Source organism: Neurospora hispaniola (genome assembly GCF_033458365.1).
Source record: "Neurospora hispaniola strain FGSC 10403 chromosome Unknown B0T23scaffold_6, whole genome shotgun sequence".
In the NCBI taxonomy this organism is placed as follows: domain Eukaryota; kingdom Fungi; phylum Ascomycota; class Sordariomycetes; order Sordariales; family Sordariaceae; genus Neurospora; species Neurospora hispaniola.
Genome location: NW_026944411.1, coordinates 517,014 through 544,974, shown reverse-complemented (window position 1 = coordinate 544,974; position 27,961 = coordinate 517,014). Strand labels below are relative to the sequence as shown.

Here is a 27,961-nt window from a genome sequence, read left to right as displayed (position 1 = left end):
GTTTTTCGCCAAACAAACAGACCTACCCATACTTACCTCTAGTGCGCCTGCGTTGCGTTGCGCCTGCACCGCACCCGGCTTTCCCGCACGACACACGCGAGCAGCCACAACACACGGGAAGCTCCGGAGAGACCAAAAAGTGACCAAACCGAAAAGAAGCGTTTGAGACGTGATCAAGTCAACAAACAGTCCGGAGGAACCATTGATTGCTTGAGAGATTCCAGAGTGACGTGGGCGTGCCCCGTGCATGCGCCGTTCTTGTGGAGGTGGATCTTGACATTTTCGACGGCCCAGAACCTAGTGGAGGTGCTGCCGTTGGACCCAGGCTATTAGGTGTCGCTTGCAGTAGCAGCGCTCTAAACGCACAGCACCTGCAGCATCGGATCTCCGACCAGCTAGCTGTACGCCATGGCCGCTATAACAGCTCGATCGGCCGCCATGGAAACGGCGAACCTTCACACCACCCCCGGTCGTGGGCTTCAACAACAACAACAACGACCACAGCTACAGTCTCAGACCTCTCCTTCATCGTCTGTTCCGGCGTCACCCACGCTCTCGAACCCGGACATGATATTGCCCGACGACCCGTACTACGGCCACGGCAACTCCCCCGACTCCGAGATAGACGCCCGCATCCGGTCCAAGTTTATGATGTGGAGGAGCGCCCAGGCTGCTGTGACGGCCACTTCGGACTTACACAAGATGTTTGCCGTCAACTCGGCGCAAATGGGATACAACCAGCAAAACACATACGGGTCCTCAGCACCATTGACGCCGACCACGCCCATAATATATGGGAATGGCACCATCCTCTCGGATATCGGGGAAGTGACCGAGGTGGAGAGCACTCCTGGGCGGCCCTCGCCAACCCGCCACAGAGGCCCGGCTATGCATAGGAGGAACGACAGTATCGATGCTGTGCTGCGGTCAGCTTCACCCGTGATGGGTCAGTCAGGATTGGCCAAGAGACTGAAGCCCAGTTTGACCGCGCAAAAAGAGAGGAGAATGAGCACCGAGAGCACCAGCACAATCACAACCATAACCATGGAGGACCGGCCAGCTTTCCTTGCCGACATCAACATTGATGATGCGGCTAGTGTAGATGATAGTGTTTTTCAGGGTGATGACGAGGAAAGCATGGCTTCCTCGTATGTTGAGGGAACGATACCCCGAGATCGGAATCTTCTGGGAGTTGTGGGTGGTGAAAACGGTGACAGGTTGTCTACTTACTCGACGACTGCCTTGAGCCGAAGAGCAGAGCAGATTCTGGCCAATGCGAAGAAGAGGTTAACCGTACGTCACTGCGTGTAACTTTGTCCCGTACATTGCATGATTGAACTAACTTTATCCCGACTAGACTATGGAGGGTAACTTGAGTCGCGCACGGAGCTCGCTTCACTATACTGCTCCCTCTCTTTCATCCGATGGCACACCCTCACCCCCTCAGCGAACGGCATCTGCCAACAGCCGGAACGGCGGGTACCGCTCATCGTCGGCCAACTACTCTGGTCATACGCGAATGACTAGCGATATCGCGATGCGGAATGGGTTGCCATATCGGATATCCGTCCAGAGGTCGCACAGTGCCATGGGTTCTCACGGAGGAAATCCCAGGCAGTCTATAACGGCATCGAAAAGCGCGGAGGCCATCCGAGGAGGGTGGGAAGACGATGCCCACCGCCAGACGTACAACATATTGACAGGGAAAACCTTGAGGCCGGATGGCACCGCCCCGGATGACGACGAGAGTCCCATTCATTCCTACCATGGGACAGCTTACGGTAGCGACCATAGCAGCGGAAGCTCGAGGGATATACATTCTACACCTGCTCCCACGAGTCAAATGCGAGATATCAAGGACCAGATGAAAGATCTAAAGGGTAAAATATCTAGTCTACGGGAACAGGCTCGGGTTGACAGCATTAAGCGACGGAGCGTACAAAGCCTTAGGACGCCTAGCCCGTTTACTCATGCTCAAGTCGATCAGTGGTTCACAGAGACGCCTTCAGCTAGAAACTCTGAAATCTTCACGCCTGAATCTTTGCAAAGGAACCCATGGAACGGCGAACAGGACTCGAGTCTTGACGGGGAGCACCCAGGGAGCTATGGACATCTGCGAGGAAATTTAGATAGTGAAGACGATTCGTACGAGGAGGGCGATGTTTCAGGGAGCTTCGAGTCAGCCATTGACCATTTCCCCGAGCCGGTCTCGGCAACTGCGGGCACGCACATGTCTCAGGAAGAGGACAACTTTGATGCATTTACCGAAAATGGGGACGAGGAATTCGAGGATGCGCAAGAGCTCGACGACGATCAGATGAGCATTGGTGGCGAATCGCTCTATCACGATACGGTTCAGCACCAAATCTCGCATGAAGACCGCGAGGATGCATTCGACTACGAGCACTTCTTCCTACACAGCGCCATGGGTGCTCTAAGCCAACAACATATGGACAGGCGAGGGAGTGAAACCAGTTACACGTCGGAAGATTCGGTTGAAACCACCCGCGGCCCGATTACCGACGAAAACACGCGCATGAACAGCGGTGGTAGTGATAGTAGGAGCATCAACTTCCACAGTCGAAGCAGGCGGGGCAGCGTCAACTCAATCTCGACAATTGAAACTTTCCGGACAGCACAGGAAGGGCGCCCCAGGAGATACTACGAAGCCGACGATTCTATTAGCGAGGAGGTATATGATGAGTATCCCTACGAGGACGAGTACACCCCAGATTTTGAGAGTGCGAGTAAACGGAAGAGCGCCTCCTTCAGCGCTGGATCCGGCAACACCAGAGTCGACAGCCGTGCCCACGGCTCAAGAATATCCAACATCAAAAGCTCCAGCACCGGCACGATCCGCAGTCACCGCGAATCATTCCAGTCCGTTCACGAAGGAGGTAGTGGTCCAGACACTCAGCAGTACCACGACCCTAACAACAACAACCGCAACAGCAGTCTCTCCGTGCGCCGGTGTCCGATTTCCCCTGTCGCCAGCACGCATAACCTCGAACACCGACCATCTGTATCCTCCATCGGCTCGGCCGGGACAAATCGCAGTTTTCCCCTGGTGCCGAATAAGCAGCGCAACAGAGGGAATACCGCCAGCACAGTCGTGCCGGCTGTTAGCATCGCCGTTTCGACACCCGAAACTGTTTACTTGACCCCAGATCAGGAGCTCAGGAGTATTTCGAGCGTGCTCCTGAGCGAGACGGCGAGTGTGTGCGAACAGCAACAGGAAACGGAGAATCAGCGAGCGGATTCGAGGTTGACGAGCAACAGTCTTGACAACCCAGCGGCTCTGCAGGCTCTTTTGCGCGAGGATAAGTACCTTGTCGAGAGACTGGTGGCCAGTCTGGGTAGGTGCGTTTTGGGATTGACGGAGAATGGAAGGGCAAGTGCGGAGAGTAGGATGTATAGGCGGAGAATCGATATGGCGAGGAAGATTTTGGAGGGGTTTGAAGGGGTGGCGGACGGGCAGCAGTGAATGGACTGGCGTTGAAACCCTTCATTTGTGGTTGGTTTTTTTATATTTTTTTGGCCTTCCAACTGCTTTCTGCTGGAAGCTGTTTCTTTTATATGTGCCCTTGGTTTTCATGGTTTCATGGGGAACGGTGTTGGCGGCGCGCAAGCAACAAACGACCGGGCACGAAAAAAGATCACAATCACACAGAGATATCTATACCACTTTATCGATATTGGTCAAATCTTTGACGGTTTATTAATACCTAATGAGTTTCGATCGAGGAGACGGATCGGTTGTTAAGGGTTGGTTCGATGAATGCCAAATGGATGGAAAGTTTGAGGTATTGTAAGCGGGGAGAACTGAAATATCCAGGAGGAAGCCTCGGCTGGCCGGTGGAGCGAGAGGCGGAAAAAGGTGTTCTGTGAAGCTCAGCGAGTGCCTTTGAGGGGTGGCGGTTCCATGTTTTTTTTTTTGTTACTTTTTTTTCCCCTCCTCCTTGTCTTCTTACCGTTGTCTGTATTAACTTTTTGGGTGGAGCTACCAGGCTACTTATATGTATCATCCCTTTTTCGTTTCATGTACATTTTTTCGATACCCATTTTTTCAGCAACAATCTACACCTATACATTCCACGTATCGTTTATAACGTCTCTCGCCGACCTCTGTTATAGTTGACATACAAACATGAGGACCTGTTTGTGAGGCTACGTTGCATGACAGTTTGCTTATTCCTACATGTGAGAAAGAGGGGCGGGGAGGGAAAATTGGAGCAAAGAGTGCCGGTCAGGCTGGGTCAGGAGACGATTCTAGTCCTGGCACGAGTATATAAAAAATTGTTGTGATGGAAGGCATGACGAGACCTGTGGGAGGACCAGAGGGCAACAATACGTAGGCTTCAAGCCAGAGAGGACTGCAGAGCCAAGCATAGTGAGATGTGTATCGATCGGAACTCACTCAGTTGCATCACACAGACAGTCCAACTCTGCTGGCAACCTGACCTAACACATGAAAACGGACGGGGGTAAAAGCAAGACTGAACCAACGAAACTGGGACCAACAGTGCATCACACACCACACTGCAGCCGCTGGCTGCTGGACTCTGGCCGCTGCTCACTCCGGCCTAGGTACTTCATCGTTTCGCGTCTACGCAGTATGTATGTATGTTTTAATCAGAGGATGAGACATGAGATTCGGTTCACTCAGGCACGCACGCACGCACGCACGCACGGGTGTAAGTATAGACGCCCGTTGGGTATTGATGTTGCTGAGTGAGGAGTGAGGAGTGAAATTTGTGTGGCTTCTTGGCGACTTGCCTGCCCGACAATCTGATCTCAAGAAAAGGGAGCGAACTCAGGGAGAAGGTGGGAAATAAAGAAAGATAGTTCGTGAAGACTCGGGGACGAGTCAAAGCAAGTCTAGGAAGAGTTGGTTCTTCTTGTTCGAGCACCTCTACCTAGGTTGATAGTTTTGGCAGGTTAATCGCTGAGTGAGGGAAGCATGTGGTTAATTGCTGAGTGAGGGAAGCATGTAAGTAAGTCCTAAGCCGATGGTCCCTAGAATAGTCCTCTCAAGCGCAAGTGTGAAGGGCTGGAAGAGAAGTCACTCCGAAGACGAAAGAAGATATCTACCTCTATGTAGGTGACCTTGAAAAGCAATGGACTAGGGAGGTTAAGGTGCCAAATTGGAAGAATTCAAAAACGCATCCTTCTATGCGAGATTGGGTAGTGTCGTTGTGGTTTGTGTTTGGTTGTGCGACTACCTCTACTTACGACAACGCCAGCGGTAGGTAGCAGAGCGTCGATACCTTTAGGCTGAACCTTGAACAGCTTCATACACTGCCGTACATACTTGCCTGCCCTTGCTTCCCTTTTTACCATACATCTTTTTTTTCTTAAAAAAAATATAAAAAAAAAATTATAAATTTTTGTTTTTCTAAAAAAAAATCGATCCACACACGTCTCAGTAGTGTGCTCACCTTGACCGATTTAGAAGAGACTGAGTGAGGAATGGAAAAAGAGGGGAAGAGAGATAGGAAGAGAAGACGAGGCGAACAAGGGGAGAGGTGCAACGTTGTCTGGCCTAGGTTCCAGACGGAAACAGCATGAAGGTTTGCGTGGGCGAGCAAAACACTAAAAAGGTAGATCGGTAGAGAAAGGGGTTTCTGCTGGATTTGGGAGGTTTCAAGCCATTTTGGTTTATGATGTATGTTCTGGATTCTGGCGGGTCTAGCAGCATGTTCCTTCTGTTGTGAAATGGTTCTGTAGAATCAATTTCTTCGTTATAGAAATGATTTTTTTTTTTTTTTTCGTTTGTCAGACGCAAACCGCGACCCTGGTAGGTCTATGTTGTCGTGCTCTCAGTGTCCTACATCTGAAACTGGGGAGCGCAATCGAGATGAGGATGTTTCTGATGGCCAATGTACGCGCATAGATAAATGCGTGTATGAAGCTACCTAGGCTGGAAGTGCCGTGGTAGTACAGTCGAGCGAGCGTCCAACTGGAGAACTTACATTGCTATAGCTAGTTTCTCTGACAAATGAGGTATCCATCCTTGCTTGAGAGCTGAGTTAAGTTGAGTTGGGTTGAGTGAGCCGGAACCGTCGTGTTTGACCCCCCCTTTGAACCTCCGCTGGCCGCTCTCCACCCTCGTCATCCCACAGTCCCGCTCAACGGCTTCGTCGCCAGGCTTGCTCTTTGCATATCATACGCACAAATCCTGCAGTTACCCGCCTTGGCCCGTTTCTTGACGCTGCAAGACATGCAGACCTTGGGTCGCACGCTCACAGCAAGTCAGGGGGGTTGTTAGCCACCGATCCGACCAGATCAGTCCATGTCCGTCTTGCCTCCCTCAAGAGGCATACATTGACCCGCATTACTCGCTTTGGTATCATGTTTTGCCTCACTAGTCCTTTCTCAGCCTGCCGTACAACCTGGGCGCCCGTTTCCCTATTTGCACGGAAAAGAGACAAGTGTCTCGCTTATCCCTCATCTGTCTGTTGGCTGCTATTCCAGATTCCAGTCCGTTGCCGGCTGGTCGTCCTACTTGGTGTGAGTTGAGCATGTAGCACTTGGAAACAGTCCTCATGTTACAGTGACTCGGGCGCCTGGAGGAGGAAGGGAGAAGAGGAGTGGAGGGAAACACCAAGTGAAGGGTCTCTAGGTGTCGTTCCGTTAAGTGGCGACTCGGGTTGTGTTGTGCTGGCAGCGGGCGGGTGGTGATAGGAAGCGGAATTCGATGTCAGAGCTTGACAGAATCCTGGGAAAGTCCAGCTGCGGACCAAGGCCTAGAGGTAGGTACCTCTAGGTATATTTGAATGGGTAGATGTAGGACCCTATATGGAAAAAAAGTGCGGTGAATGTTTTTTTTTTTTTTTTTTTTTTTTTTTTTTTTTTTTTTCAACTCGGAAAGGGCAATCAATCAGGAAAATCCGACTGAGCCAGAGCGGTAACCTCTACGGTTTGCATCCACATCGGGCAAAGTCAATAAGGAAAGTTGCATCTAAGAGAAACGGAAAAAGGAGAGGTTTCCCCAGCCTGTCTATACATGTGCCGTCATACATTGCACGACACCCGTCATCGGCCGGGTATCAGTTTTGTGACGACTTTGAGGTCCGCCATTTCTGGCTTGAAGAGAGCCAGTCCAGTCACTCAGTCAGCCTAGGGTGAATGCGAAGCGAAACCAACAGTTGGGAGCACCGGCCGGCTTTTTTCGTTTCTCGTTTTCTTCTTCTGTAATGTAACTCCTCTTCGTAATTTGTCAAACTTTCCTCGAATGAGTTCTCTTTAAACACAGGCAGATTCGGCAAAGCGACGACGGCAAAAGTGGAAGACGGAGAAAGTGAAGTGGTTCAAATTTCAACACCACACCAAATCATCATCTTACTCTTTACTACCTTGAACCAAGTCCTCATACACCCAGGTATGTCTCAGACGCTTTTCCGTTTTTACACTGCTTGGTGGCTTTGCACTGGTGATGCCTGTCGACATGAGGGCGCAAGAGAACGATGGTAATATTGCAGGTCAAAGATGACTCAGTACAATAACTACGAGCCTTCTGTGGTGTCCGGCTGCTCATATTTGATCTACCGCTTGGGCTGGAATATTCATGGTAGATGTTAGAACAGCTGGAAGAGCTGAGTTTTAACACGGAGATGCTAACTCGGAGTTTCCACACAGTCGGTTGTTTCGGGCTGCTCCTGCTATCTTGCTCCTTCCACGATTTTACTCTGAGCATATCAAACTTGCCTTGTCGAGGAAGACATCATACACGCACATCATACATACACCATAGACGCGAACTTCGCCTCCTATCGAGGGAAGAGAAAAAAAAGAAAACCTGGAAAAAAAAATTCCGAAAATTTGCAAGTGCTTGACGCTCATCCAAGCAGTCTTTCTACTTGATATCATCTGTGGCTCGCGGGATGACTGACTGTTATCCCTGATCTTCACCCAGCCAACGAACACCATCGCCCAGAAATTCAGAACGACCCGGAAGAGGAGTACATCCAACCTGCTTTTTCGTTAACTCTCGTTGCAGAGATAATCTCGCACGATCATCTCTTTGGTCCTTCTACATTTTCCAGCATGACTCTGCCATCATATCGCCATGACAGCAATGAGAATAATGACGTCCATTCCCTTTCAGACATCACCGAGGAGGTTCACAGGACTGATCGAACCGTCTCCAACAAGAGTGAACAACAACACCAACAAATACAAGAGGAACATTCGGAGACAGTTCAACACGGTTCAAGATCACCAGTTCGCCGAGTTCTTCTTACATTCACGTTAGCACCAACCTCTGTTCACATTGTATCTAAACTTTGCTAACTTTACTTCACCCACAGCATATGCGCCGGTCTAATGTTTTCGTGCCTGGATACCTCCATCGTTTCGACTGCCTTGGTTTCCATATCGCTGGATTTGGGGGATGCTCAAGACGCTCCTTGGACCATTCTAGGATACCTTCTAACATACATGAGTGAGTAACATTTCATGGTTACGTCGAGCATAAGTCTGTGCTATTGCGATGCTTGTCAACAACGGGGCGCATACTGTTATGAAAGCGTTGCTGATTTTGATCACGCGAAAACCATAGGCTTTGCCGTCGGTTTCTCCAAAATGAGCGACATCTACGGTCGACGAAACCTTCTCGCCATAGCATGGGTTTTCTTTGCGGGATTTTCAGTCTGGTGTGCCCTTGCCGGGTCAATGAAACAACTGTACGCTAGATTGTCATTCGATTCGTCCAAGTTGGTTCAACATTAACACAGCCTATTTACCATATAGGATCGCAGCGCGAGCACTTCAGGGGATTGGCGGCTCGGGTCTTTATAGCTTGGCACAGGTTTGTCTCCTTGAACAAGGGCCCAGTAAGCCCGAGATGGTAGGCGCACTGGTCGGCATCACTCTTTCCATCTCATACGTCCTGGGCCCGTTACTAGGTGGTGGGATCTCGGCTGGTTGGACTTGGAGGGGCATCTTCTGGATCAAGTTGGTTTCCCCCTTCCATCTCGAGCTAATGGTGGTTATCGCTTGTCTAACCAGGTTTTGTCACAGTGTCCCTTGCGGCGCGCTCGCCCTCATAGGTATTTACTCACTCTGGCCGGACGACCGTCGACGGCAATACGACGGATGGACGGGTATCCGCAAAATCGACTTTGTTGGTAACTTTCTCCTGATTGTGGCTTCGATCCTGCTGGTATTTGGCATACAGGAAGCTGGCTCGTACGTGTGGAGGTGGTCTAGCCCGGTCATCATCTGGTCTTTGGTGATAGCTGGGCTGAGCTGGATTCTTTTGGGGGTCTGGGAAACCTATCTGTTCTACGGGCAGAATCATCACATCCAGCCGATATTCCCTGTGCGGTTGGCGACAGGCCGCGTTTATCTGTCAACGATCATGTATGTCTCGGCCCACGCCCCGCTTCTGATTCATCAAGACAATACTCTCGTCTTACGCAACTTGCACTAACTAGAATTTGCAGAGTCACATTTCTCACGGGTCTGGTCTATATTTCCCTGGTCATCAAAATCCCCGAGCGATTCCAGGTCATCTACGGCGACAGCGCGCTTCGAGCCGGCATCCATCTCCTCCCGATGTTGGGGTCGTGTGCTTTCGGATCTACTCTAGCCGGAAGCATCTCCAAGAAACGGAACCTCACAAGTCATACTCTTACATCCGGAAATTCTCTCCAGGTGATTGGGTTGGGTCTTGTATATCGGTTTTCAAACACGACAGAGCGAGGTGATATCCGATATATACTGGGGTTCACGGCCATATACGGGTTCGGTGTCGGCTTATGCTTCGCCGCCTGTACAATGATCGCGGCTATCGAGGCTCGCCATGGAGATCTAGCAGCTGCACAAGGCGCCGTTGCGCAGGTGCGAGTACTTGGCGGCTCGCTAGGCCTGAGCATCTGCACCATCATATTCAACGACATATTACAGAGATCTTTAGGCCCTGCCACAGAGGCTGGTAGATTTCCTGCAACCGTTTTAGACCAGCTTCATAGAAGCCCGCTGGCCGTGTTTATGCTTCAGCCCGAACAGCAAGTTTTGGTCAAGAAAGTGTACTCGGACGCGTTCAGATATCAGATGCTCCTCATGATGGCGGTGGTGGCAGTGGCCGTTCTGGCTAGCCTAGGAACATATAGGTCGAAACCGCCGGCCGTTGTTGACTCGATGATTCACCACAAGGTGTTGGCGGCACGACCTAGCGATACAGAGTTGGAAAGCGCGAGTAGTGTTCGCTCACTGGTTCGTGGGGTTAGCTGAGAGATAGGTCTGTCTGTACGGTCTGCCCGTTTGTATTGTTTCTTCTCTGCTTCTGTTCTGTGGCTCTACTACCCAGATTTTGGTGCCTGGAGCATCATCGGTGAGAATTCCAGTGAGAAATGTTCTTCACTACATTCAGCATGCGTTCTACACTCTATACAGTTACTAGGTGGGATATTGCTGGATCTTTCGCTTAGGTATGTTGCCGCAATAATTTTTCTCGGCGTTTTCACGGTTCTCATCTATTCCAGGGCGTGTTTTCTAGGGGTGTTGGTTGCCCAGTGTGTTTGCTTCATTCCTTATGTATGAGGGCCCAGGTGTCAGTGAGAGTGTAAATTATCTAGGTAGTGAGGAGGTCATGTACCATTGGAACAAATAGGTAACCAAACTGGAGGTAGAAGAAGCCCATCTTGGGTGGTGCTCAGGTAAAACCGACGAAAGCGGGTAGACCAGGCTTCACTATTTGACTCTTTCCTCTCTAGGCGTGACATTGATGAAAGCGAAGCACGTATTCTCTCCTATAGGATGGCCGAATGGTTCATACCGGGATAGGTATTATAATATTCGATGCGGCCGTTACTGGTGACTAACATAGGACCGGATCAGAACCATGAGGGGGCGTTGAGACAATTCCTGACTGACGTTGAAAAAACGGTGGTGTGACACACCCATTAATATGGATTTTCATGAAGGATGTCATGTGAATATGACCGGCTGATTATTTTGGTGGAGCAAGCTAGCCATGTTCAAAGACAGTTGAATACTCTTGTCGGCTCGTTATAGAGTGCTTGTCTATCCTGGCTCGCAAGCGATGTTGAGTAAACAATATGCCAGGGACAGGTCTCTGATGTCCATTCCCCATTCCTAGATTGGGAGACCTCCTGTAATCAAAGTGACTGATTTGTGTTTCGAGAGTAAAAGGCTGGGACAAATAGGATTGAAGTGAACGTACTCTTCCAGCCGCATGCTCCTGGTTTCTTCTCATATTGACGGATAAATAGGCAGTACCAGGAAAGAAACAAGCCGGAGTATTGGATTCTTACAGTTTTAACTGAATGGATTCAGGTGAAATCATAATGTTAAAGCAGCACCCTCAATGTCAGGGAAGACACTGCGTGGTTTCTGTATGTACTGAACAGCCAGCGAGACGAGTATATTACGAATGGAAGAAGCTTCCATTTCTTAACTTTGCATTAACAACGGAATTGGAAGAACGAGAAGGAACTCAACTATTCCGTGGAATGGGAAAAAGTAGTTTAGTGACGCCGGTGTCAGGAAAGTTCACTTGAAGACCATACTGAACGTGTAGCTCTGCTTTACCGGAATTGGGCTGTTATAAAACATGTACATTCCAACTTTCAAAGAGTTGGCAGTGTTCCTTTCTAATATTGAAGAACCCATCCTTGAAGTGTCACGTCCGCGAACGCTACATCTGTGTCGGAAGTAGATCATCAACGTTCCCTTTTCCGTCATCAGTCCTGACGATAAGAACTATACCGATTCTTTCCTCACTTCTCTATAGCGGTATACTCTATTCGGAACGAAGCTAGAGGTATCTACTATCAATTTGAATACCGGAGACATCATTTGGCTGTGTTTGTATGAACAATATATCTGCTACCTACCAACCCTTAGGCTGCATTTGTTTTGGTACGGTTGCCGTACAGAGGATAAGGCCGTATAGCTTTATACGATAAAGCTCGGGCCACCTTTCAGATGCGCCGTATACAGCCATTTGCACCCCCTTTATACGGCCAGTATTGTGAGATCACTAACGAGATCAAGCGGTTGAATGCGATTGATTGAGTGTGTGCTATGGAGAGAGAGAGAGAGACTGGCAGAGTCTGGAAGGCTAGATATGGTGCGGTCTGGGCAGGGTATAGAGTGGGGTCTGGGCCTAGTGAATGCCAGAGACCTACTAATATACCCCTATAGATTAGAAGATTGTTAAAGAGTGTTTAAACCTTTGTATATTATTTATATTGTGATATTTTTTATGGTGTTGACGATATTTCAAGCCTAGGGAACCTTCTTCTAGACTATACCTATTAATTTAATAAATCTAGTGTATTTATTTAGCTTCAACGGCTTTGTTAGACCGTCGGCTGGTATTTCGTCACCCGGCAAGTATTCGATTGTAAATACCTTCCTATCTACTTCTTAAATTAATAATTTATATTGTATATTGATATATCGATTCTTGGCTGGGACGTTGGGGTTGAGAATCCGGTCTTTAGCGTTGCTACTATTTATATAAAGAATCCTATTGATTTTGTGAAGTCCTAGATTCACGTTTAAATTATCGAATATATTACTAACCTAATTGAGAGTTTTGGCCGTAGGTACTAAATTAGTAAATTCTACTTCTATTATACTAATTATAATAAGATCCTATTGTTTTAACTTCTAAAGGACGGGACTATAAATAAAGAATATAATATAACCCGCTATACTCTTCCTTAATAGAATGTTATTAGTAAAAGAGGCGTTTGTATATATGTAGAAGGATAGGGCTATTAATAGCGAGAGTATACCGCCTAACTTAATCCCTAAATTAGGGTACTTAGATAGATATTACTATAAATGTTTTATAATAATAAGGTAGCGGTTAGTAGGCTTCTTAATACCCTCTGATAGTTTATTGACAGTAAATACGATATTTAGCCGGGTGCTTATTAAAATTTAATTTAGGGAGCCAATCTTTTTAGGGTAAAATTTGACTTCCTCTAGTAATATATTATTACCCTTATAAATTTTATAGTCCGGTAGCTATAATATTTTAACGTTGTAGAGTTTACTATTATTAAATTTAGTAATAACCGATTTAGTATATTACTATTGGGATATAAAGATTGTACGAGTTTGGTAGTCCTTTATAATATTATAGTCTAGAAATATATGTACTTATCCTAATTCTTTGAATTTAAAATAGCTAGTTAATTAGTCTTTAACTTAATTAATAATAGTTATAATTGGCGCGGTAATGAGAAGGTTATTAACGTAGAGAATTAATAGTATTTTTAGCGTTTTATTAGTAAGTAAGTAAGAGTTTATAGAGATAGGGATAAATTTAGTTTCTTTAAATATTAGAATAAGGGTATTAAATTAGTAAAGTGGTGAACGTTTAAGATTATAAAGTGCCTTAATAAGTTAGTATACTACGTCTTCTTTGTTATAACCGGGTATAGTTTTTTTAAATATTGTCGGTTGTTTAATATAGTATTGGGTATTGTTGGGAATAAAAGTATTTAAGAAAGTGGTATCGAAATCGAATTAGTAATACTTGTAATCATTTATAATTATAATAGCTAAGAATAGTCTAATATTAATAGAATATATTACTGCTACGTAGATTTCTTGTACCGTTTAATTACTTTATTTAAAATTACTATAGACTACTTATTTAATTTTAGCTTTTTAATTTTTAGTATTAATATTGTATTTCTTATTATATATTTATTTATTAGGTAGAATTTCTATATTTAGAGATTTAGGGATTAAGGTATAAATTCCCCTATTTTCGAGTATTTTGATTTATTTTTTTATTACTAGTAATTAATATAATTTAAAATTATTCTATTTATATATAATTCTATAGTTCTTAGGGATAAAACGTTGAATTTTACCGACGGTAATAGTTATTATATTATAATCGACTTTAATAGTAGTAAGGTAGTAAATGGGTGTACGTTTAATGAGACGTCCCTCTATTATATTATAAAAATTATTAGGTAAATTTACCGAATCTTAAATAATATTACTATTACCATCTTTTACTTTTTGAATACTATATTTGAAATTTATTAGCTTAGCTATAGTATAACAAGGTCTACCTTTATTTACTTCTATATTTAGTTATAGACTAAATTTAGAGGGTTGGCTTCCCTATCTTAATTATATTTATATAAATTATTAGTTTATAGGGTCCGAATTTGAGATTGGAAGGCCCGAATTCGAGGTCGGGGGCCCCGAATTCGGGTTCGGAGGGTCCGAATTCGGGATAGCCTATTGCGAATTCGAAGTTTATTACTCTTAGTTCTTTAATTAAAATTATAATTTACTAACTCGCAATACTAATAACGGAGTATATTATTACGTACAAGTGGGGTTCGGTATATTTATCGGCGGTAATCAAATTACTAAAATTAGTTATTGAAGATTATTAGATAGTAGGGTACTTAGAATAGTATAAACAATTAATTCATTAGAATTGTATCGGTTATATTAATTATAAGGTATAGGGTCTTCTTTATTAAAATTCTTAAAATTAAGAAGGTTATTATTATATTCGATAGTCTCTTTGATTGGCGAGTTTGTTGGTTAACGTTGTAGTAGATTTAGCGACGATTATACTAGTAAAGTTTTTAGAGTCGGAATCGGCAATAGGGTCGGTATTAGTAATAGTAATACCGGCAGCGCCGTATTAACTAGAGTATTTGTAGGAGCTATTATAATTACTAGAATAATTATATTAATTAGAGTAGTCGAATTGATTGGAGCGGTTACAATAGCCAATACGGTCGTAGTAATTAGAATAATTAAGGGTGCTAATATAACCTTTAACGATAAGGGTAATATAATCATTATTTTTTATATCTTTTTAACTTCTTCTTATTAGGGTAATTCGATTGCTTTTTATAAATATAATTGTAGAATTGTATTATCTACTTTAACCTAAATTTAGTAACCGTTATTTACTACTTTATTAATTTTATTAACTATTTAATTTAAAAAGATAATATAATATTTAATAACGTTGCTGTTATTACTACGTACTAGATCCTTATAGTTAACCGGGTCTTTTTTAAGGAAAGTTACTACGCTAGCTCTAACAATCTCGCTAATATAGGGATTCTAAATGAATATAATGCGATTGTAGATATTGTTAAAACCGATGAAATAACCCTTTTGAGCTCTAATACGAAATTTATCGCCTTATAGTCGCTTTTTTAATTTAATAAAGTAGTAAACCGTATAGAAGTAAGACTTTAAGTACTTGAGATATAGCTTTTTAATTTCGTTTAGGAAGTTAGCTATATTAGCGAGTAATTTCTATAGACTTTTATTATTATAAGTTTTTGAAGGTAGAAGGTTGAGAATTCTAACAATATAATTAGTTATAAAAGGTTATAAATGTTCTAGGATATTAAAATTTATTATTAAAATTCTAGTACGTTATATAATAATAGTACTAATTCTCTTAATCTTTCCTTATATTTATAGGGTATAGGGTATTAATTTTAATAATTCTACGCTTTTTATACGTACCTACTCGATGATTTTGCTATATTAAAATTCCTTAATACTAAAGCCAAACTCTGGACCGCTATTAAGATTAAATGCCTTAATTTTGAACCCACCGCTTTAAAGCTTAGCCTATTTCTTAAATTCTTTAATTTATACGAAAGTATTGCCTTTATTAATTATAAACCTTACCTAATGGAATTTAGTAACCTAATTAATAAAGTAGATTATGTATTTATATCCCTTATAGCTAAGTAAAGTATAGGAAACGATATTGATATAGATGTAAGCTAATAATTAAATTATTACTTTATTAGCGATTTTAGGGATTATATTATATGCTTTTACCTTAATATAAGCTTTGTAAAAGTGATTTTAAGTATTATTTAATTTAATACTAGCTGTTTCGTAAACTTTAAGAACCTAGTCTTTGCCTACGTATATAAGGCGGCGGTATATTATTAAGTAATTAATTAAAACTATTATAGTATAGCGAATGTTTTGTGGAAAGTTTAGCTAGGTAAATACTAGGAGGATTAGAAGACTGTTAATCTATTTGTATTATATTGTAACTTTGTTATATATAAATATTTAGTTGGATTTTATATTCTAAATTATATTATTATCGAAAAGACCTTTCGTAGTTAATAGATTTGCTGGGGTAGAAGGACTGTAAATATAGTTTTTAATTCTAACTTTAACAGTTATATTATTTAAAGTGGCTATAGTTAATTTAATAGTGCTAATATAGTAGGCGTAAATCGAGGTTCTATTACTAACTGTGTGAACGGTTAGATGTGGTAATAGTTGTATATTTATAAATTATTTAAGGTAGTAAGATATTATTTATATAATTAGAATTATAAATAATTAAATTTCGAATACTATTTAGTTATTAAAATTAATATTACTTTAGAGCTTGTTAGACTTTAATTAAATTATTGTAAGTATATTGGAATTAAAGTTAATAAGAATAATCGATTAATTAATTACCCTAATTACAGTTAATACGCTTAATAGCGTTGGCTAAGGGTTCTAGTAAAAATCTATATTACTATTTATGCCCGATATGCTTATAAATATTCTACTTTTATATAATAAAGTAGAGTTAGTAGTAGTAGTAGGAGTAGTGAGATTAGTAAAAGCGTTGTTAGTAAGGGTACTAGTGCTAGCGTTAACTGCCTTCTTGGCCAATATATTCTTCTTAGACTTCCAAGTATCGGGTGCCTTCTTAGGGTAGTAGACCTAGTAAATATCCGCCTTTTTACTAACGTAATAATTATAAGAAATATACTTTTAAGTCGGATAGATCTTCTTATCGCAACTAGTGTAGTCGATCTTCTTATTATCCTTCTTCTTGTTAACTGAATTACTATTATTATTATTATTATTCTTATTAGCATTATTATTAGCTAACTTCTAAATATTAACATTAATGCTAATACGGGATTCGACGTTGCTAATATTGCCGAATTTAGCTAAGAAGGTATTAATATCCAGCTCGTTGGCCTCTAAAGCAGCTGCCCAGTATCTAATATCAATAGGGTATCAGGAACGTAGGCGAAAGGTAGGTTGAGGTGACTACGGTCGTAGCCGCACGTAGGGGACGGTAAATTAAAGGTTAATCCAAAGATATATTAATAACTACCAACTACAATAAAATACGCTCCGTTAAACCTCTTTTATACCTATACAAACTCTATTTATCCACTAACGAATATTATAGAACCTTATACTAATTGTTAGGAACGTAGGCGAAAGGTAGGCTGAGGTGACTACAGTCGTAGCCATACGTAGGGGACGGTAAGTTAAGGGTCAATCCAAAAATATATTAATAACTACCGACTACAATAAAATACGCTCCATTAAACCTCTTTTATACTTATACAAACTCTATTTATCCGTTAACGAATATTATAGAACCTTATACTAGTCTAACGCTTTAGCGCGGTGCCGGATTATCCTTCCTGCAAACCCAACCCAATATAAGTATTATTATAAATAATCCTATATTTTAATTAATAAAGGGGAATAGTAGCTATTAAAGTACTTTTATATATAGGTTCTTAGCCTCTTAATATAACCCCCCCCTTTATAAGTTCCATCCTCGGAATTTCTATAATAAATACCGGGTATTATAGTATTATCGAATATTACTCGCTATAGCCGCTAATATTATATTCCGGATTATAACCGCTCTACTATTAGCAAACCGCCTATTAGAATATTAGTATTATAATATTTATTCTTATAAATTCTAATACGGCCCTAAAGCCGGTATTAAGTCTAAAGAGCTAACATTCCGCCTACTAGAATATTAGTATTATAATATCTATTCTTATAAATTCTAATATAAATATAAAATTAGTATTAAATTTAAAGCACTAGCGTACCGCCTACTAAAATATCGGTATTATAGTATCTATTTTTATAAATTCTAATACGGATATGAAACTAGTATTAAATTTAAAGCGTTAGTATACCGCCCGCTAAAATATTAGTATTATAATATCTATTCTTATAAACTCTAATACGGATACGAAACTAGTATTAAATTTAAAGCGCTAATGTACCGCCTACTAAAATATTAATATTATAATATTTATTCTTATAAATTCTAATACGGATATAAAACCGGTATTAAATTTAAAGTACTAATAAAGTTCCCGACTATTACTAAGATTATTATTTTATAGGCGTATAAGGTAGTAAACCTTATTTTACCTAACAAGGAGTATTACTCCGAACTTAAGAATATTAATAAATATTTTAGGATATTAATATAATTATACTTTATAATTCCTCTCCCCGGACACTCTCTATTATCCATACTTACAATACAATTTAATACTTTCGTAAAGTACCCTCTATTATTTATACCTATTTTAAAATACTTATATAATTAAAATTTAAAGCTCCTCTCGTAAATTATTCTCTATTATTCGTATTTATTACAATTTATTATAATATTTAAATATAATTCCCCTCCCTATAAATTCTATCTTTAGGATTTTTATTTCTATCCTCCGCCTTCTATAACTCTATATATTACTTTTTCTATAAATTTCCCTTATTTATATTATTCCTTCTTTATCACCTTCTTATTACCTTCGTTTTATTCCTTATATTATTTCCTCCTTTCTAATAATATAATTCTTAACCGCTTCCCCTACTCTCCCTACTATAATCCGAAGTACGTACCTTCTTATTTTCCGCCTTTCCCTCCTACCTTTTTATAACCGCCGCTAATACCTATTTATTCTATCCTTCCCCTTTTAATTATTACCCTCGTTTTATTTTTCTATTTACCTCCTCCTACTACCTATATAATTATTTAATACTCTATTTACCCTATATTATTTTATATTCGCCCGCCTTAAATTATATTCGCCTATTTCAATTTATATTCGTATAGGAACTTCCTCCCTTATTTATATAACGTTCTTTTTATTTACCCTCTTCGCTTCTCTTTTTTTCTTCCTCCTATTTTTATTTTTATAATTATATCCGCTACCCCCTCCCCTAATTCTATAGCTACCTCGCTTACCCCCTCATTTAAATTGCCCCCTACTATAGATATACGTATTTTTATTATATACTTACGTATTAATCTCTATCTCCCTTATAAATTTAATTAATATATTCACTTTTCCTCCCTATTTTTTTCTTTTTTACCCCGTCCTCTCCTTTCTCTTACCTTATACTCGTAATTAACCTTTAATTAATTACTCCTTTCTTATTCTCTAATAATATCCGCTCTCTTATTTATTTAGAATATAATATTACTTTAGCCTAAACGTTTACTAGTGCCCTAACCCTAAACCTACATAAAGTACTCTATTTAATTAATACGTATACTTACTAGATTAAAGGTATACTATTTTCCTCTTATTATTTCCCTTATTTTTTTTTTTTTTTTTTTTTTTTTTTTTTACTAATATCTTCTCCTTCCAAAATTCAACGAAAAATCGTAATATTCGCTATCACTACGCCGCTACATACTCGAAATCCCCTACAGTATTCGTAACCTCCGGAATAATATATAAGATATAATAGCCGAAATTATACACTTTACTAATACCGGTAGCCTCCTATTTACTCCCCTCCTATAATGGTTACGTCGGTCCGCGGTAGTGTTTTAAATTATAATATAAACGCGCTTTATTAATAATAATCTCCTTATAATATTACCTAGTATATTCCGAATTAAAAATTTTAATTATAAGGGCTATTCGAAATTTAGTTATTGTAATATTAGTAATATTAATATTAATATCAATCCGGTAGCCCCTATTAGTAGTCCTATTACTAGTAATAGCAGTTCTCCTATAAATATCTCTATACCGAATTCTCTTATTCGCATTACCCCCTCCCTTAATTGTAATTGGAGTCCCTAACATTAAACGGTTAATAAGAAACTAGCGTTTATAAATAGGAAATTAAATGAATTATTAAAATTCGCAAAGGAGGATTATAAGTAAATAATATAAAGTAATATTTATAAATATTATTAATAGGCGTAATAGTACGTAGGAATATTCTTCCTAAAGTTATAGGTCCTAATCTTATATTAATAATAGCGGATACCGTTAAAAATTTTTTTATTTAGAATAATAATAGAAAATATAGGTTATATTTTACCTAGCGCTTTATTAATATCCTATATTAAATTAAACTACCTTCCCTTCTTATTTCTCGTCCCCTTTAATATTTCTACTTTATATTTCCGCTTTACATTTCTATTTTTATATTCCTACTTTATACTTCACATCTACGTCTTACATCTACGTTTTACATCTACATTTTACGTCTCACATTTATATTTTACATTTATATCTTACGTCTTATATTTACATTTTGCGTTTGCGTTTTGTATCTTACGTCTATATTTTACGTCTACGTCTTACGTCTTACGTCTGCGTTTTACGTTTATATCTTACATCTTACGTCCGTATTTTATATTTATGTTTTACGTTTTACGTTTATGTTTTGTGTTTTTATTTTATAGTTTATATTTATATTTTGTATTTTTACTTTAGGTTTTTAAATAATTACTATTCTCTTCCTATTATTTAATTAACCCTTATCAATTTAGTAGTTGGCCCGCCGCTAATATACTACCGTTATATTTCCTTAACTTTATATTTTTTAAAAAGGTCCGGGTAATTTATATTCTTTTATAAAACCTACGAATTTTTATTATTTAAATACCCTTTCTATTTAATTTAGAATTAATATTAATAACCGGATCCTTAATACTTTATAATCGCTTTAATTTCGTACTAAATATTATCCTCCTTAATATCTATAATTTCCCTTCGTAGCGCTATTGCAATAGGATCCCTATAGTACGGTTCTAATAGAATAATAAAGAATACTAAGTAAATTTAATAATATATAAGGAATGTAAATTAGTATACTATCTTCTTTTCCCTAACGACCTTAATAATTTAGAAGGGTTTTAAAAACTTATTTACTAATTTAGTACTTAAACAGTATTATTTAATATACTTCGTATTAAATAAAACCTAACTTCCGATATCGAATTCCTTTAATTTCCGAACTTTATTGTATTATTTTATATACTCCTAATTAATAACCTCTAAGGCCGTTATAATTTCTAACTATTTATAAAATAATTTATTAATCCGATTAGTAATTACTATTAGAAGGACTATCCTCCGCCTTCGCTCCGGGTCCGCTAATCCCTAAGGATAATACTTAAAGAGTAATTCTAAAGAGGACTTTCTAATAGTAGTATAGAAATAATTATTATATATTTATTATGCTAGTATAATTTTTTCGGCTTAATCGACCTACTTTATATTATAGAAGATTCGGAAATATAATTCTAAATTCTAATTTTACCTCTTTATTTATCCGTCCGTTTAGGGGTATTAGGCTATATTAAGACGTTTATAAATATTTAGGAATTTATAATAAATCTTCTAAAATTAGTTTATAAAAAGGCTACCTCTATCCGATATAATCGAATCCGGGAAGTTAAATTATTAGAAAATGTTTCGTTAGAAAAGGAATGTAAATTATTGAACATCGATTATCTTTTGCGTAGGGATATATAAGGTATATTTAGTAAAATAGTCGATAATAACGAAGATTATATTGTAAGTTTAATTAAATATAGAATTGAATAATTTTAGTACTCTAGTAATAAAATTGTACGAAATATTTTATTAGGGGATAGTAAAAATAAGTAATAACTTTAATAATTTATATAATCGGTAATTACGAAGCTTGGCCTTCTAGTACGCTAGATATTCGCGGACGTATAATTTAATATCGGTTGTAATAGTAGGTTAATAGTAGAATTAATTAATATGCTTTAATATTTTCCTTTAGCCCGGGTATTCCGCTATTATTGTATTATAGTAAGCGTAGAATAATTCGGCCTATATCCGTTCTAGAATATAGATTTAGTATTAATACTATAGAGTTCCGTTTTCCTCTATCTTTTAATTCTTTGCCTATCTCCTCCCTTCGTTATTCTTTTATATTTTTTTAATAATAAATAGGTCCTCCTTTTATATTTCTAATAATTATTATTCTAATAGTAATAGCTATTCTTTGTCCTTCTATACTTTTGCTACTACTATATATTTATTTATATTTTTTATAATAATATTTTTGTTCTTCTTCTTTAATTTAGTAGTAGTTTTATTTGCGAATTTTACTTTCTTCCTTATTATTCCGTCCTTTCTACTATTATTCTCGATTCCTTTTTATTTCCTTTTTTCCTTATTTAATTCGCTCTTCCCCTATAAATTCTTCCTTTTTTTCCGTAATTTAACCTTTTTATCCTCCAACGCTTAACTTTCTTTTATTTTACTTATATTCTATTACTATTCCCTTTCTTTTATTATTATTTTTTAAATTTCTTTTTTAATTAAAATTATTTATCTTACTAACGCCTTTACTATTCGACTTTCCTTTATTGCCTAATTCTTTTTTTCGCCCCCTTTAATAATTTTTATTAATAGGTAGTCGCCTCTTATCTCCTATTCTTCTCCTTACAATTATAATTTCTTTAATAATTTATTTACTAAATTCAATTTTCCCGGATAATATTCAATTCTAAAATTATATATTACTAATTCTAATACCTACCAATTTTACTTCGTACTAACCCACTCCTTTTTTTAAAAATACTATAGGTTTAAATAATTTATAATTATTAGGAATAGTTTATTTATATATAATAAATATTACCTCTACGCCTTCAATACTCCTACGACCGCTAATAATTCTCTATTTCCAACCCTATATTTAATTTTCTCCGGCAATTTCTTCCTTAAAAAGAAAGCTATTAGGTATTATCTATTATTGTACAACTATATAAAAATTACCCCGATTGTAAAGTCCAATATATCCGTCTCTATTCGGATTTATAATATTAGGTCGAAGTAGCGCAATATAGGAATTTCTTAGAATTATTTTTTAAATTCCGCGAATATTTTTTCCGCTTCCCTTATAAATTTAAACGGCCTCCGTTTATTCCCCTTTAATAATTCTGTTAAAAGTATAATTACTTTAGAATATAATATTATAAAATATTAATAAAATCCTATAAACCTTAGGAAGATTTAAATATTATAAATATTCGCTAGAACCTCCTATTCTACTATTACTACTACCTTCTTTAAATTTATTACTATACCTTTTAGAAAAATAATATATCCTAAGAACAATATTCGCTTTATATAAAATTTATATTTACTTAGGTTTATATAGAAGTTACGATTTTACAACTATTAAAGGACTTCCTTAATATAATTAATATAATTTTCTTTATTTTTATTATAAATTAAAATATTATTAAGGTAAGTAATATATATAGTATTTATTAGCCCTACTAATATATTATTAATATATACTTAAAATATTACCGGCGTATTCGTTAATCCTATTAGTATAATTAAGAATTTATAGTACCTATACTTCGTACGAAACGCCGTCTTCTCTTTATCCCCCTCTTAAATTTGAATTTTATAGTATATATCCTTCAAATTTAACTTTATAAAGATTTTAATTAACGATAATTAATTTAGAATTTTTTAAATAAAGAGTAATATTATTTTATTCTTCTTTATAATTTTATTTAATACTTTAAAATTAATACAAAATCTTAATTTTCTACCCTTCTTTAAAATAAAAATAATAGGAACGCCCGCTAAATTAATAGAAGAATAAATTTACCCCTTCTAAAGTATTTCTACTAATTATTTATATAATACTTCTAATTCTTTAATATTCAATATATAAATCGGTCTTTAAAGCGCCGATTCCCCCTCGACTAAATTAATATAATATTTTAATTAATTGTATTAAAGTAGGGGTATAATTGAAATTTCGAATATTGACCGGAATTCTTCGTACTCTAATAGAATAATTAGTTCGGGAACGGCGGGTTTACCTTCTATTTCTTCTAATAATTTTAAAGGTTATAATAACGCTAATTCTGTAAGGGGTATTAGAGTAGGGTAAATATTATTAAGTACTATTCGAAAAACTTTTACCGGGGGGGTAGGGATTGGAAGCAATTCGGCCGATTCTACTATAATAAATAGGGTTATAAATTCTAATATTAAAGAAAAGGGAATTTCGAATAGGATATTCATATATATAGGAGGGCGGAAACCCTCCTTTACCCTTACTATTTCCTAAAGGTCTAATAATAGAATTAAATTCTACTATAGTCCCGCTAAGACGGTTATAGTATCGTATACTTCCTTTACCGGTACTATATTTAATACGAAATCGCCGGCCTTAATACGAAATCGAAATAACTATTACTATTAATTAATATTAGAATTCTATTTATAAAGTTAGGGGTAATTAAAAATAACTTCTATAATTAGGGATTTAATTATAATAAAAGTAATTTACTTTATCTATTTAATACTATAAGAATTACTTATTCTAATAAGATAAGTAATTGTACTATATATAAGAATAGGCCGAAGGGAGAAATTAATAAGACGATAGGGTACCGGATTAATTTTCGCGTTCGATAGGAATAAATACTTACTAATTAAATTTAATTCCGCGCCCGAATTTATTAACTTTCGTATACTCTACCAATGTTAGGAGGCTCAGAGCTCGTACACAGAAGCACCTCAACAGCTGCTACTCCCCTTCGTCAACCGACGCGTAGGATCACTAACAATAACGCCTATATCGGGTCGGGCTCGCGGGAAGGATAATCCGGCACTGCGTCGAAGCGTTAGACTAATATAGGGTTCTATAATACTTATTAACGGATAAATAGAGTTTATATAGGTATAAAAAAGGCTCAACGGAGCGTAATTTATTATAATTAATAGTTATCAATATATTTTTAAATTAACCCCTAACTTGCCGTCCCCTACGTATAGCTACGACCGTAGTTACTTTAACCTACCTTTTACCTACGTTCTTAATAAATTAATAATTCTTCCTCCGGGAATTAAGCCGATACTGTTAAAATATATATATATAGCGGCCGGTCTATTTTTCGTACTGCCGAAGCTACTCTTTATCCCTCTCGTATTACTACCCCTATAATTATTGTAATTAAAATAACCCAACTTCCTCCGTCTTTATTATAATAATATTAGTCTACTGTGGAGTCCGTTGAAGAAGATAGTAATGAAGACTACCTTTTTATACTACCCCGAGCTCCCTATTTATATCCCTAAATTTTAGAAGCCGATAAGTTTGCGCGTAAATAATAATTATTCGAATTTCGGTTCGTTATAATTAAACTCCTCCTTAATTACCTCCTTTTATATATATCTTAATAGAAATAGTTTGTATTTGTAAATTTTATTAAATAAAATTTAATAGGAAACTACCCTCCTATTCTTATTAAATTCTATTATTAAAATTACTTCTTTTATAACCAAATTCGTATTTTTACTATATCTCCCTTTACTACCCCTTTATCGGCGGCTATTACCGCAACTACCCCTTTACTAATTACGGTTATACTGGCCTATATTAAGTACCGTTCTAAATATAATATTACTAAATTTACTAACGAAAATTTCTTATAATTATAGAATTACCTTTATAACGTCGACGTATATTTTTAAAAATACCCCCGTACTTCCCTCTTATTCGCTATTAATTATATTAAGGGCAATTTTAAGAATATATAAATTAAATATATATTAGCTCTCTATAATAAACCTAATTATAATATTATTTATAATGCGCCAACGTAGAGCGACCTCTATACTTTCTTAAAGACCGAATATAATAGTAATACTTAGGCTATTAAATAATCTACTCTTAATAAATTCAAATATATATAGTAAGGCGCTTCGGAAACCGTTTATACTTTCTATAATTGCTATTATACTAAAGAATTTAATTTATTATACGATTAACCGAAATATATTCGGATTATTATTTAGATTAATTAATTACGCCCCCTTTTTAAATAAAGCGTCCTTTTAATAGCCGGTATTAATACGATAAACGAAATAGTAGCGTACGTAGAACGGCTGGAAGGCCTAGAAAATATCGAATTATCCGTATTATATTACTAATACTAAATATCTTTAGGGTATAATCTATTATCTTCTTCGTCTTTGTACTCTCCTACTTCCTCTTCGAATATCCCTTCTTAATTATCCTATAGTAATAACTCTTCCGATTTTCTCCGTTACCCCTTTATTGCTTTTTAAATAAATTCCAATTTTATTTATTCCCTTTATTATTAAAAAAACTATACGTATAGCCGGTATACCTAATTAAAGTTACCGAATATTTACTATAAATATAATATAATAGGCTATTTTATAGTAGCGTACCTGAATTAAATTTATTATAATTATAATTAAGTCGGCTATCTAATATAGAATTACCTTATCCCCGCAAGTACCCCCTTATATAGAATAAATACCGAGCCAATTGCAATTAGAGTAGTAATTATAATTACCTAGGATAATATAAGTAAATTATAAATATATTTAAAGACGAGGTTATTAGTGAAGATTTATAGAAATTAGTAAAGTATACGAAAATTAATAGATTTAAGTACAGAATTAAACCTAATTAGTAAATATTTACTCCTATCGAACGTAAAAATTAATTTAGTACCCTATTATCTTATTAATTTCTCCCTTCAATCTATTTCTATATATAGTATAATTACCTATTTTATTAGAATATATAATTCCTATAGTACTAAATAAATAAAGTAAATTATATTTACTATAATTAAATCCCCGGCTGTAGAAATTATCTTCGGTTACTCTTAATTTTATAAATAGAACCCTAATATTAATTAGTAGTAATAGTTATTTCGGTTTTATATTGAGGCCGGCGATTTTATATTAAGTATAGTATTAGCGAAGGAAGTATATAACGCTATAATTATCTTAATAGGATTATAGTAAGATTTAATTCCGTTACTAGACCCTTGGGAAATAGTAAGGGTAGAAGAAAGTTTCCGCTTTTCCGTATATACGAATATCCTATTCGAAATCCCTTCTTCCTTAATATTAGAATTCGTAACCCTACCTATCGTAATAAAATCGGCCGAATTGCTTCTAATCCTTACCCCCTTAGTAAAAGTTTTTCGAATAATATTTAATAGTATTTATCCTACTCTAGTACCCCCTGTAGAATTAGCGTTACTATAACCCCTAAAATTATTAGAGGAAATAGAAGGCGAACCCGCCGTCCCTGAACCGATTATCTTACTAGAGTATAAAGAATTCCGGTTAATATTCAAAGCTTTAATTATACCCCTACCCTAATACAATCGGTTAAAATATTGTATTAATTTAATTAAGGGGAAATTAGCGCCTTAGGGACTAATTTATATATTAAACATTAAAAAACTAGAAATATTATATAAATAATTAGCGGAAGTACTCTAGAAGGGGTAGATTCGTCCTTCTATTAATTTAATAGGCGTTTTTATTATTTTTATTCTAAAGAAGGGTAGAAAATTAAGGTTCTATATCGATTTTAGGGTATTAAATAAGGTTATAAAGAAAAATCGGATGGTATTACCCTTTATTCAAAAGATTTTAGATTAGTTATCGTCGGTTAAAGTCTTTATAAAATTAGATTTAAAGGACGTATACTATAGGATTCGGATTCGAAAGGGAAATAAAGAGAAGACGGCGTTTCGTACGAAGTACGGGTACTATAAATTCTTAATTATACCGATAGGATTAGCGAACGCGCCGGCGATATTTTAAACGTATATTAATAATACGTTAATAGGGTTAATAAATACTATATATATTATTTACTTTAATAATATTTTAATTTATAGTAAAAATGAAGAAAACTATATTAATTATATTAAAGAAGTCCTTTAATAATTATAAAATCGTAATTTCTATATAAATTTAAGTAAATATAAATTTTATATAAAGTAAATATTATTCTTAAGATATATTATTTCCCCGGAAGGTATAGCGATAAATTTAAAGAGGGTAGTAGCAATAGCGGAATAGGAGGC

General features: G+C 37.1%; 3 protein-coding genes across 3 annotated transcripts; all 3 read left to right on the top strand.

The window, feature by feature from the left end:
- The first annotated feature begins 101 nt into the window (after positions 1–101).
- B0T23DRAFT_185010 (uncharacterized protein) lies at positions 102–3,605 on the top strand. The gene is made up of 2 exons (XM_062833126.1): positions 102–1,293; positions 1,358–3,605. The coding sequence occupies exons 1-2, from the start codon at positions 409–411 to the stop codon at positions 3,482–3,484; spliced, it is 3,012 nt and encodes a 1,003-aa protein (XP_062690509.1). The 5' UTR covers positions 102–408; the 3' UTR covers positions 3,485–3,605.
- A 2,787-nt stretch (positions 3,606–6,392) lies between these two features.
- B0T23DRAFT_321725 (uncharacterized protein) lies at positions 6,393–6,622 on the top strand (the record flags this gene model as incomplete). The annotated part of the gene is made up of 2 exons (XM_062835254.1): positions 6,393–6,480; positions 6,555–6,622. Coding segments are annotated over 2 exons (156 nt in total), but the record flags the coding sequence as incomplete, so codon positions are not given.
- Positions 6,623–8,046: 1,424 nt separating this feature from the next.
- On the top strand, positions 8,047–10,298 carry B0T23DRAFT_444869 (uncharacterized protein; the record flags this gene model as incomplete). The annotated part of the gene is made up of 6 exons (XM_062840909.1): positions 8,047–8,249; positions 8,310–8,443; positions 8,561–8,684; positions 8,752–8,809; positions 9,022–9,128; positions 9,240–10,298. 6 exons carry the CDS (start codon positions 8,047–8,049, stop codon positions 10,234–10,236), a joined length of 1,623 nt encoding a protein of 540 aa, XP_062690507.1. The 3' UTR covers positions 10,237–10,298.
- Between the last annotated feature and the right edge of the window lie 17,663 nt (positions 10,299–27,961).

Coding starts and splice junctions, on each gene's coding strand:
- B0T23DRAFT_185010 (XM_062833126.1), top strand. CDS start 409: ATGGCCGCTATAACAGCTCGATCGGCCGCCATGGAAACGGCGAACCTT. Junction 1,294..1,357: donor ATGCGAAGAAGAGGTTAACC/GTACGTCACTGC, acceptor TATCCCGACTAG/ACTATGGAGGGTAACTTGAG.